At 40.9% G+C, this 13,125-nt stretch overlaps 1 protein-coding gene across 3 annotated transcripts in view; it reads left to right on the top strand.

Moving 5' to 3' along the window:
* Positions 1-13,125, top strand: part of lrp4 (low density lipoprotein receptor-related protein 4) — an 80,907-nt gene that overhangs the window by 38,823 nt on the left and 28,959 nt on the right. For all 3 annotated transcript variants that reach the window (XM_046857122.1, XM_046857121.1, XM_046857123.1), the window contains exons 3-8: positions 5,269-5,385; positions 11,445-11,558; positions 11,825-11,941; positions 12,156-12,284; positions 12,625-12,744; positions 12,890-13,015. In XM_046857122.1, coding sequence (XP_046713078.1) covers positions 5,269-5,385; positions 11,445-11,558; positions 11,825-11,941; positions 12,156-12,284; positions 12,625-12,744; positions 12,890-13,015 — 723 coding nt within the window. The remainder of the gene's footprint in view (positions 1-5,268; positions 5,386-11,444; positions 11,559-11,824; positions 11,942-12,155; positions 12,285-12,624; positions 12,745-12,889; positions 13,016-13,125) is intronic.

Below are 13,125 nucleotides of genomic sequence, written 5' to 3'. Positions count from 1 at the left end.
GGAGTTGTATGATGGGTGGAGTTGTATGAGATGGGTGGAGTTGTATGGGTTGGGTGGAGTTGTATGAGTTGGGTGGGGTTGTATGAGATGGGTGGGGTTGTATGGGTTGGGTGGAGTTGTATGAGATGGGTGGAGTTGTATGGGTTGGGTGGAGTTGTATGAGATGGGTGGAGTTGTTTGGGTTGGGTGGAGTTGTTTGGGTTGGGTGGAGTTGTATGAGATGGGTGGAGTTGTATGAGATGGGTGGAGTTGTATGAGATGGGTGGAGTTGTATGAGATGGGTGGAGTTGTTTGGGTTGGGTGGAGTATGAGATGGGTGGAGTTGTTTGGGTTGGGAGGAGTTGTATGAGATGGGTGGAGTTGTTTGGGTTGTGTGGAGTTGTCTGAGATGGGTGGAGTTGTATGGGTGGAGTTGTATGGGTTGGGTGGAGTTGTATGAGATGGGTGGAGTTATATGGGTTGGGTGGGGTTGTATGAGATGGGTGGGGTTGTATGAGTTGGGTGGAGTTGTATGAGATGGGTGGAGTTGTATGAGATGGGTGGAGTTGTATGGGTTGGGTGGAGTTGTTTGGGTTGGGTGGAGTTGTGTGAGATGGGTGGAGTTGTTTGGGTTGGGTGGAGTTGTCTGAGATGCGTGGAGTTGTATGGGTGGAGTTGTATGAGATGGGTGGAGTTGTATGGGTGGAGTTGTATGGGTTGGGTGGAGTTGTATGAGATGGGTGGAGTTGTCACGATGGGTGGGGTTGTATGGGTTGGGTGGAGTTGTATGAGATAGGTGGGGTTGTATGGGTTGGGTGGAGTTGTATGAGATGGGTGGGGTTGTATGGGTTGGGTGGAGTTGTATGAGATGGGTGGAGTTGTATGGGTTGGGTGGAGTTGTATGAGATGGGTGGAGTTGTATGGGTTGGGTGGAGTTGTATGGGTTGGTTTGCATGTCCATTGTTAAAATCGTGAATAAAACTGAATTAAAATGAGCTGAATCCCAAACAAAATCTTGTTAACTTAGTTAGTTTCCTACATTGTGTACAGTATAATAGCACAATAAAACTGTCTTGCTGCTTTATAACAGACTTTAACTTTATATAATTCACTGTAGGGAATCAGAAATCAGTGAAGTGAATGACTGAAGTAAAACCGAACGCTGACTCACATTAATGAGGATTTATCAATGCAGTAAAGTTAAACTTGCGCTTATATGGAGGCTTACAAAAGGTTCCCACTTGCAAATATCTTACATAACGGACCTCGCGTTTCAATCCATCCTATTTCATCAGTTTTTAGGTATTGAGTGAAATCAGAGTGAAAACCAGAAACCTCATTTACATTTTCTCCCTCATCGCCCACAAGACGCCCACGAGACGCCCACGAGACGCCCACAACCTCAGCATGCAAATTACCGCTGGTTATTCGGCGTGTTGGTAAATTAGGACCTTTTTTTGAGTTGTGTGGGTTGGGATGTATTGGTATGGGAGGAGTTGTATGGAGTGAGGTGTATAGGTGAAGTTATATGAATTGCTTTAAATTGGTATGGGTGGAGTGGTATTGATTGAGGTGTTTGGGAATGTTTGGATTTGTATGGAGTAAGGTGTATGGGTATGGAGTGAGGTGTATGGGTGGAGTGGTATGGGTTAAGTTGTATGGGTATGGGTGGAATTGTATGGAGTGAGGTGTATAAGTATGGAGTGAGGTGTATGGGTATGGAGTGAGGAGTGAGGTGTATGGGTATGGAGTGAGGTGTATGAGTATGGGTCGAGTTTTGTGTGTGTGTGCGTGCAAACAGTGTTTCTACAACTGGCAGGAACAGGAAAAACAAAGCATCAGGAGAAAACAGACACACTGGATGGGGGAGTTTGGGGGCGGGGCAGGGGTGGTAAGCTTGACCGGCGTGAGAGTGAATTAGTAATGAGACAGTGAGCAAACCAGCAGACTGAGCAGGACGGAGCCACGCTGACCCACATTCTACACCTGCACGCTCAATACACACACACACACACACACACACAAACACACAGAGTCTGTGCCGACAGAGTATGAAAGGAATGCAGTGCACAGACTGTAGAGTCGAGTTCACACATTACGCTCAAATACAGGGGCAGCATCTCCTTTACTGTAGTAGTAATAATGATAATAATGATAATGATAATAATGATAATTATTATTATCATTATTATAAAGCATATTCCATGCCGTGTGTGTGTGCACAGTTGTGTGTGGTGGTCATGGGTGCAAAAACTTCAAAAACATTTTCCAGTATGTCTTTTTCTTTCTTTAAAAAAAAAAAAAAAAAAAGCAGCAGAATTCCCATGTGGGTTATGTCATATAAGCGGATAGTCTTTCTCTCTTTTTCTCTTTCATTTCTCTCTCTCTCTCTCTCTCTCTCTCTCTCTCTCTCTCTCTCTCTCACTTTTCCATATTTTCCCACCACCTGAAATTCTCATCATTTTAAACAAGTAAAGTCTGTCTCTCAGGGAAAATTGCCCCCCATACATAGTAGAAAATTGACCGTGAGGTGTGTGTGTGTGTGTGTGTGTGAAAAGTAGCCCATAAAAAATGAGCAATAGCACTCTGTCCTCCAGACTTCCTTCCCAGCAGAGACATAAACACATGCATGCATGCCTAGACAGACACGCGTGTCCGGACACACGCAGCGCGAGTACATTCTCCGTTTCTCACACACACACACACACACACACACACACACACAGTCATTTTCTGAGTCAAAAATCATTTCCCTGACACGTTTATTTATGTATTTTTATAACACGTGTTTTTATAAACGCCAGCACGTGTGCAGTTTTTATTCCTTTCCGTTTATAACCACACTTAATGTGTAATATCTGCAAGTTCCATGTCGCTTCTCGACATTCACTCCTTTATACTTGCGTCCACAAACACACTGAATCGACTCTTCATTCTGCGAAGACTCTCCTCTGAGTCTCTGATCACGCTTTGCTTTGTGATCAGAAAAAAAATTTATCAACACCTTCTGACCAATAAGGTTTGAGAATTCAGTGGCTCTGCGGTTTATGAGACATCGGTAAACACGCAAACAATTTCCAACAACCCCCCTCCCCCACAAAACCCCCGCACACGTAGACACACAGATATCTAATGAATGCAGCCGCATACGTGCTGGAGAACTCTGATCTAATTAGTCTGAAAGGATCCAGTTCAGCAGTAATGAAATCACACACACACACACACACACACACACACACCAGAAAGATGTTCAAGAATGCCTACATAATTTAGTGTGTTCTCTCGACCGCAAATCCAGAGGAGTCTTGTAAGTGCGTTAACATCTGTCTCACATATTTGCCCCGCTGCACAGTACCCCCTCGTAAGGCAGCGTTTTGATGTAATGATCTCGAGGCGTCAGGGATCCGTTGTACGTCTGAAACCTTATTGCGTCAGTTTTCCTGCTAGGGGTGTTACAGTACATGTATTCGAACCGAACCCTTTTGCTACAGGACCTTCTGTGCGATTCACACATGTCCCGAACGCAATCCTTGTTTTACGTCACCCTCATGAACATATGAGTGGCGGACCGCAAGAACGTTTAATCTCCACTACGAGCGCAGTGTCACAGTCACTGCTCGATCCGTACCAGAAACACGGTTTGTACTGCGTGAAATCCGTGCCAAGTTCAAGTTTTAATTCCTGGCAATTCCACGTATTGAAGGAGTAAATGAATGAATGAATGAATGCAGGATGGAAGGAATTGATTAATAAATAAATTTAAAAAATAATAATAATACCGTAATTTCCAGACTATAAAGCGCAACCATATATAAGCCGCACCCACTGAATTTGACAAAGATTTTTTATTTTGAACATAAATCAGCCGCACCTGTCTATAAGCCTGTCACAGGCTTTCCACAGGCTTTAACGAAAGACAGTGTCTGTTACACGGTGTAACAAGTGAAATATGTTGTGGCTCCTTTAAGATCAGAGCGGCATTTTGGGAATACCGGTGAAAGCTTTTCTCCCGATGCCGTGCAGCTCAGAACACAGGTGAGGTGCGTTGTTTCGTTTTTGTTCGGAAATTTCATTGGTCTAATGTTATGTCGCTCAGTTTTTTGAGAGCCCAGGAAAAATCCATAAATTAGCCGCTTCGTCGTTTAAGCCACGGGGTTCAAAACATGGGAAAAAAGTAGCGCTTATAGTCCAAAAATACGGTAATAACAATTGTGTGTGTTTTTTTTTTGCAGACATTTGCTAAAGTGTCCTGAAATAAGTAGAACAGTAAAGTAGAACATATTAAATATTAAATGTGAAAAAACACAAATATCTTAACTTTCATTTATTTTTACATTGATTTAATTGTGCACAATTAGAATACAATATAAGAGGTGTATAGCTTTCATTTGATTTATTCTATTTTATTCAGATTTTTTTTGTTTATTTTAACCTAGCAGGTTTAATATGTAATCTCTTGGTATTCACAAACGTTAATAATAATAATAATAATTAATAAATATTATTAATATCATATATATCATATGTACCGAAATTAAGCCGGACCGTGACCCGAGGTACGATCCGAACCGTGAATTTTGTGTACCCTTACACCCGTTTGATACACAACTCGACCTAAAGCCTGAGATTGTCGATCCATAGAACGCTGCATTTGAGGCGAACTAAACGCCCGTCATTTAACCCGACTGTTAACAAGAAAAAAAAAGATGCCCAAAGGGATATGGCTGCCATGGCAACTTGATCTCGTGAAGCCTTTCCAAATATTCTGCCATGTTCTGTAAGTGCAAGCTGCAGATTCGCCGTGGCTACTGTCAGGAAAATGCGCCAAGACTGTCGGTGTCATGCGTGTAGGAAATGTCAAAGTTTGTACACCAAATCTCTCACAAGTCGTCACAGTGAGACTCAATGAGATGAGATAAAAAAAATACACAGTTCTGTGGTGGAAAACCTACAGACTGTTAGACACTGGAGACTTCTTTACTTAAACAACAACAACTACTTCATCTGTCTCCATATCACTCTGTCCTCTACATTTGCCTTTTTCAAACCAACCCCCTGCATGTCTTCCCTCACCATGTCCATAATCCTCCTCCTCAGCCTTTCCTTTTTCTACCTCATATACCCCATGTCTTTCCTCTGCACATCACCAAACCATCACAATCGCTCCTCTCTCACCTAAAAAAAAAAACCTGTCTTTTTGTCCTTCTGGAAATGTCTCCTTCGTCCCATCGAGTGTGAGACTGTGCATAATTTCTAATCTCTCGCTCTCGTCTGTGTTTAACGTTACAGTGCTTCCCACTTGCTCTCCTCTGGACTTCCACTGTGACAACGGGAAGTGTATCCGCCGCTCGTGGGTGTGCGACGGAGACAACGACTGCGAGGACGATTCAGATGAGCAGGACTGCCGTGAGTATTTTAATTTTTATTATTACTATTATTTTGGACGCTGTAAAAGTCTAGTGAAAGTCCTAGTGAAAGTTACAGGGGAGGCGCATTTCTTCTTTGTTGTAAACCACAGCGATCAGTTTAGCCGCCCCGGGGCTCTACATGTGGCAAAACACGAAGGGGCAAGAGATCAGGTTTTTCTTGCAAATTACACCTGACTTAAGGGAAATTTGGGGTTTGCCCTTTGACCTCGTGGTTTACACACTTCCTTCGAGTGCCTCCGGCTGCACGCGCCAAGCAAGTGTGCGAGTGTTTTTTTCCCCCCTTTATTTGGTATGTAGAAGCAGCAATGAACAGATTACAGGTAAAGAGAAATGTTCCTGTGCTCTATGTTCCACTTGAACTCCTTGTGTCACTGGGAAGCCCTGATCTGAAGAAACGAGTGCTGGAGAAGGAAAATGCAACGCTTGCGCTCTTGCACAAGTTAATTAAAAAATTGTGTGTGTGTGTATATGTGTATCCTCTAAAGGATCAAAACTCTCTCCAGTGGTTTTTTTTTTTTTGGTTGTGAGCACCATTGTTATCCAGCATTGCCTCCTGGGCATGGAATTCACCAGAGCTGCACAGGTTGTTGCTTGGATCCTTTTTCACTTGACATCACGGAGCTGCCTGATGTAAGACACATGGTGCTTCTCCACCTTCCACCTCCAGCTTCAGAAAAGAAGACGGCCATGCACACACACACACACACACACACACACACACAGTACATACATACATACATACATACATTATATATATATATATATATATATATATATATATATATATATATATGTATGTGTATATATATATATATATATATATATATATATATATATATATATATATATATATATATATATATATATATATATATATGTATGTATATGTATATGTATATGTGTAGTGGTCAGCTAGCTCATTTACAGTCACAACCCCTCTAAATGATCAGGCCCTACACTGGGGTAAAAAAAAAAATAATGCACGAGTGACCTATATTTTTTTTTCCCCCGAATCCAAAGTTCCGACGTGTAGACACTCGAGTGGCTTTCACCTCCTTCACCATTTAAAGCCGCCGGGTCTGCAGAGAGATTTATGAATTTTTTATTTGAATGCCTCGTAAATCACATCTCCCTTTTCCTTTATTATTTAAAGCTGTCTCTCTATCTCTCTTGTGCTCTCTCTCTCTCTCTCTCTCTCATTTTGAAATGCAGTCCAATTCCATGTGTGTTCATGTGTGCATGAGTGTGGGTTTAAGGCTCAACTGGCAACTTTTCATCTAATACCACATTGTAAGTTTGACACGTAAAAAAGCAAAATTCTACTGACTTTTTTTGCTTTGAATTGAACACACACAAACACACACTAGTGCACAATTTTAAAGCAATTAAACAGATATGTTCTTATTAATCCCTGAGACACGCGGCATTGAGTATGAGTTACGTGTGTTCTTTTATTACTTAGTCAATCCGACTTCCCTGGACGTGAAGACGAAACATGTAATTTGTACTGCACATCAGATTTCTTTCCTCGCATCTGAAAAATTCGCTGCCACTTGCTGTTATTGCCAACGTTTTTATGACAGTCTATGTGGATTCTTTTGCATTTTATCCAAAGGAGAAATTCCTGACAATTCCGCACATTGAGGGAGTGAACGAATGAAAGACAGAAGGAACGAATTCATTTATGAATAAATAAATTGAATACATAAATAATTAAATGTATGCTTTTAAGAAATAAAAGATTTTAGTTCAAGTATGCTGAAATTTAGTTAAGTTAAGTAGTGCATATTTAAAAAAATAAAATAAAAAAAATCTATATATATATAGTTTAATAACGTAAAAAACAGACTTACACAAGAGTTGTTTTGTCTTAATGGGGTCTAATGATTGTAGACTATTAAAAAAAAAAAAATTCATTGATTTATTAAATTTTTTATAATTGTATTTTTTAGCACATTAAATCATTATGATAAAAGAAAAGTCTATGGCATTAATTTGGTTCCATTTTATTTGGATATATATATATATATATATATATAAAATATAACTTTTATTTTTTTTAATCAAGCAGGCATTTTATTTATTTTTTATATTTATTTTTATATTTAATGGTTAAAAAACATAACTGTTAACTGTTGTTCACAAATGTTAATAATAATAATAATAATAATAAAAATAACAATAATAAAAATAAAAAAACAACAAGCAATTTTATGTTTTGCATTTCTTCCAGCTTACTGTATAGAAATGTAACCGAACCGTGACTTAAAACCCAAAGTATGTACCAAACCATGAATTTTGTGTACTGTTACACCCCTAATCCATACTCTCTTTTGCAGAGTGATAGGAATGTGTATACTATCGGCAGAGGTAACAGTAGAGCTGTTCATGTCCCCGGTGCAGGTTTAAAGCAGTGATTAAATATTTTTCTAGAATCAAGACTGACCTGCAGATAAATAAAAACAAAGCCTCACTGAAAGCCATTAAAGCAGAAGCTACCAATTTCCTGACCAATCTCTCACTCACACACACACACACACACACAGACACACACGCACTCCTCTATTCCTATTAGCTTCAGCACACACTTCCTTTGATTCATCAGCCCCTCTCCTTCTCTCTCTCTCTTTCTCTCTATTTTCTTTCCTCTTCTAACTCAAACATGATAAAGGTCAAAGGTCGCACCCTGCTCAGGTCTTACATAACCTCCAGGCAAGGTCATTGTGGTGGTGGCAGCAGAAGGACAGCAGATGAGTTTCCTTTTACCCCATTTACCCTTTTATTCACCCTCCCCCCATGTAAATGCACAATAAGAACAGAAAAGAAAGAAACTGACGAGAGAAATCCCTCATTCTTCTTATATATTTAAAAACAGACAGATGAAAGTAAAGCAAATAATTGGAAGAAAGTAGGAAAAGCAAATAGAAAAGGGGGACAAATGAACAAAAACTGCCGGAGCAAGGGACAGAGAAATGAGCGTTAGAAATACGAGAGAAAGCGAGAAGAAGAAAATAAATAAAAAAGGAGAGTTCAAATAAGAGGGAATAAAGCAATTAGAAGTGAGAGCGAGGAAGAAAGTGAATCTGTGACATCAAACGTGTATCTGTGGTTGTGTGCGCACGCATGCTGGTTTAACTCGCCTCGTCGGTTAAATGCTTTTTATTTGACGTAACTGATCCACTTCACGGCGTACACACTGACGCTGTGAACCCCACGCTCATAGCGAGCTGCACTGTTGCGTTTGGAGTGTTCAGTACCAGCCAATAGTTTACACACACCTTTTCCTTTCAGTAGTGGATTTTACTAATACTGGTCGATGCTTGGATTGTAGTTGCCGATAAGCGATTAATCAATCGATACTGGATAAAAAAAAATCTAAATAAAAAACAACCATAACACTGCATGTTACAGTGAATACTGTTTTGCAAAAAAATGTAATAAATAAATATACATCATGAAAAAGTTCTAAATGAAATTAATACGAATATATTAATTATATTAATAAATATAGAGGAAAATAAAAGACATTCAAACTGAAACAAAAAGACTCCAAATAAATGCACAGTTACATCGAAAAAGAAACGATTCTTTTGTTCTTTTACTGTATAATGCAACTCGGGAAAAACTATCTGTATGGATTTTTCCTGATAGTTCCAGCAATCAACTATAGGTGCCAATGAATCGGCAAAACTCATTCACCCTCTAATTTTCAACATTCTACCTTAATACTGAATATTTCCAAACTATGAACGAACACGTAGGGAATTATGTAATAAACAAAAACGTGTCAAACAACCCAGAATTTATATTTTAGATTGTCCAAATTAGCTACAGTCAGCTTTAATGACAGCTTGGCAAACTCTCATCAGATTCACGAGGTAGTCACCAAAGAAGCCATCACTTTGGAAGAAAAACAAGCTGAAGAGACTTACTTGGGCCAAGAAACAAGGAATTCACATTAGAACACTAGAAGTAGAAGAGTGAACAGACGGTTCCTGAATGTGTGGTTCCCACCGTGAACCATGGATGAGGAGGTTTGATGGTACAGGGTTGTTATGCTGATGACACTTTTTTGAGGGTGCATTCAATCAGCATGGCAACCCCAGCACTTGTACAGCGAGATAGTGGACTTAGTAAGACTATCATTTGTTTTCCAACAAGACAAATACCTCAAACACACCTCTTGGTTATGCAAGCGCTATTTGTCCAGGTGACCTGGCCTCCACAATCACCCAATCTAAATCCAATTGAGACGTTTAGGGATGAGTTAGACTGGAAAGTGAATGAAAAGCAGCCAAGCACTCAGCATCTCTGGGAACTCCTTGAAGATTGTTTAAAAACCATTCGCATGAGACTCACTGAGAGACGTGTGCAAAGCTGTTCTCAAAGCAAAACTCTGAAGAATGGAAAATATAAAAGTTATTTTTTTGTTGACTGCATAATTCCATATTTGATAATTTCAATGTCTTCAGTAATAAAATACAATGTTGAAAACAAACAAACAACAAAAAAAAAACATTGTATAATTAGGTGTATGCAACCTTTTGACTGGTAGTATACGTTTTTATACACAGGCCGGGCACCTCTATAGTTTTTCCTTCATCGTCCTCAAAACAATAGCATTAAAACCAACAGCCGGATGTTGTCGAGTTCCCCTTTGTGCTCCCAAAACAGCTTTGACCCATCACACAAGGACTCCACAAGACCCACCGATGATCAATCTTAGTTCAGATATGAGTTATCCGGAATTTAGAGGGTTGGACTAGAGACCTGCACCCGACACAAAAGAGTCCCAAATGCAGGATGCGACAGGGGTATGGTGAAAACAGGCTTTAATAAAGAAACAAACTGAGCAATGGGCAAGGCAAAAACACAGTCCAAAAACAGTCCAGGGTCCAAACCAGAAGCCGAGCAGAACAGGGGTCAGGATCAGGAAAAGGGACCAGAGCAGGCAGGGTGGCAATATTCTCAGTGACTTTGGAAGCTGGTGAGATAATCTGATCCTTAGCTAAAGTCTTGGGTGTCCCTAAATCCTGGGAGGCGTGGGAAAAAGGACAACATGGCTGCCGACCCAGAAGTGCGCACCATGTGGCCAGAAGATCCTGACACTCGTGTGGGTTGCATAAAATAATTCGAGAGACTCCTGCGGTCTTAAAAATATATATTTTTTAAAATAAATGACTACAAACAAATAAACTGTGCTGTATCTAAAGCACAAAAGCAACAATGGCAACTAAAATAAAATAAAACGGTTTACAGGCAAGCGAACTCTAATGGGTGGTAGACTACTGGATCGCACTGAGGCACAACGTCTGAAGTGCAAGACAGAGGGAATTTGCCGAGTGCTACAGATTTCACTTCATTATTAAAGAAAGGAACATACAACACAACAAAACCTTAGCCTGATTTTTTTTTAAATATTTTTTTTTTTTATATAAGATATCGTTTCAGTTGATGTTCTATGTTCTGCAAAGTGCCTTGTTTATGTCCATGTTCATCATGAAGCAATCATTGCATTGAAAATAAAACTAACATATATTTTTGCGAGAGCGGGACTAAGAAATCCGTCCCGTGCACGTCTCTGGGTTGGACACACCTACAACACCTACAACTGTTGTCTTGCTCCTCAAAGCATTCAACAACTTTTGCAGTGAATGGGGAAGAGTAGTCCTGCTGAAATACGCCACTGTACTTGCCATGAAGGAGTGTACTTTCTGCAACAATGTTTAATGTTTGTAATGCAAATAAAAATGGGCTTCATCGGCCCAAGCCGTCTGTTTCCATTCCTTCATGGGTTGCTTCTAAAACCTTCATACCCACTATAGGAGCTTTTAGTGGTGACTTTTGTGTTACAGGGGACCATGGTGGATCTTTCATTAATAGCACAGAAAGAAGAGAGTGTGCTGTGTATGTGGGCGGGTACCCTTCAGTACACTGTCCAAAATTTTTTGTTCATTAGTCGCTAACTCTAATGTAATTCTGGGATTGGCTTCTCTATCTGTGTGTGTGTGTGTGTGTGTGGGTGTGTGTGTGTAGCTCCTCGGGAATGCGAGGAGGACGAGTTTCACTGTCAGAATGGTTACTGCATCCGCAGCCTGTGGCACTGCGATGGAGACAACGACTGTGGAGACAACAGTGATGAACAATGCGGTGAGTTTCACACACTTTCTAAAACTGTGTGTGTGTGTGTGTGTGTGTGTGTGTGTGTGTGTGTGTGTGTGTGTTTTATGTACATTATATCAAATACACTTCCCTGTAATTGATGTTGTAGTTTAAGCTCGTCTATGAAAGTGAAAAGTGTCAACTTGAGCACACTGTTGGTTTTGCGTTGCTGGGTTGCCAGGTCTGCATAAATGGTTAAAATCTTTTGTGTGTGCTTCCCGATCATACTTATAACTGTGTGTGTGTGTGACCAGACCTAAGGAAGTGTTCCGATAAGGAATTCCGCTGCTCGGATGGGAGCTGTATAGCTGAGCACTGGTACTGTGACGGAGACACTGACTGTAAAGACGGAACGGACGAGGAGAACTGCCGTAAGTGTGTGTGTGTGAGAGAGAGAGAGAGATCTATAGAGAAGAATCAGCTGCTTTTTGACACGCCCCATTCCTGTATATAGACGGCACGGCGGGTGGGTGTGTGTGTGTGTGTATGTGTTTTGAGCAATGGCAGGTATTTGTGTGTCAGCAGGATGTTCCTTAACCAGCTGTGAAATGCATATCACATAGGATGCTTTTTGTGTGTGTGTAGCCGCAGACGTCATGGCTGCTACGTGCAGTGTGGAAGAGTTCCAGTGTGCGTACGGTCGCTGCATCCTGGACATTTACCACTGCGATGGAGACGATGACTGTGGAGACTGGTCCGATGAGTCTGACTGCTGTAAGGACACTTTAATGGCTCTGCCCCCTTTCACACCAGTCACAGACAGTCAGCGTCCACAAGTCCCTGTCTGTTGGTTTCCTCACACATATTAATTCAAACATAATCTCCTTTCATGACCCCATTAATAAATCCAGTTTATTTCCCACTGATTTGTGATGTCAGGAAGGACGGCTGTGGCGTGAAGTGAGAGTGGCGCGTAGTAATGTTTTTTCAATTGCACTTTAGATAAACACACACACAGTTTAAGCCTGTTGTTATTGCTGATCAATCCAACATTTCAGCTGTTTGAAAAGTTTTGTGTGTATTCTGTGATTTTGTGGTGTGTGCGTGTGTGTAGCCTCTCACCAGCCGTGCCGTACAGCAGAGTTCATGTGTAACAGTGGGATGTGCGTCAACGCTGGATGGCGATGTGATGGAGAGTACGACTGTGATGACCAATCAGACGAGAACAACTGCAGTAAGTGTGTGTGTGCGCACTTTTATATTTGTTTGTAAGGAGAGCCAGTGATCGAGATCAAACGTGATTGTGTTAATGGTGTGTGTGTGTGTGTGTGTGTGTGTGTGTGTGTGTGTGTGTGTGTGTGTGTGTCTCCCTGCCCTAGCGGTACCTGTTTGTATGGCTGAACAGTTCCGTTGTGCGTCCGGTCGCTGTGTGCGGTTGTCATGGAGATGTGATGGTGAAGATGACTGCACTGATGGCAGCGATGAAGAGGGCTGTGACAAAAATGGTATACGCATTCTCTCTCTCTCTCTCTCTCTCTCTCTCTCTCTCTCTCTCTCACTTACACACACACACACACACACATTTTTTCATCTGAATAAAACTTTCTTTTCTATT

The sequence above is a fragment of the Silurus meridionalis genome, chromosome 9 (assembly GCF_014805685.1).
Source record: "Silurus meridionalis isolate SWU-2019-XX chromosome 9, ASM1480568v1, whole genome shotgun sequence".
Taxonomy (NCBI): domain Eukaryota; kingdom Metazoa; phylum Chordata; class Actinopteri; order Siluriformes; family Siluridae; genus Silurus; species Silurus meridionalis.
Note: the sequence above shows the minus strand (reverse complement) of the source record. Positions and strands in the feature narration are given on the sequence as shown.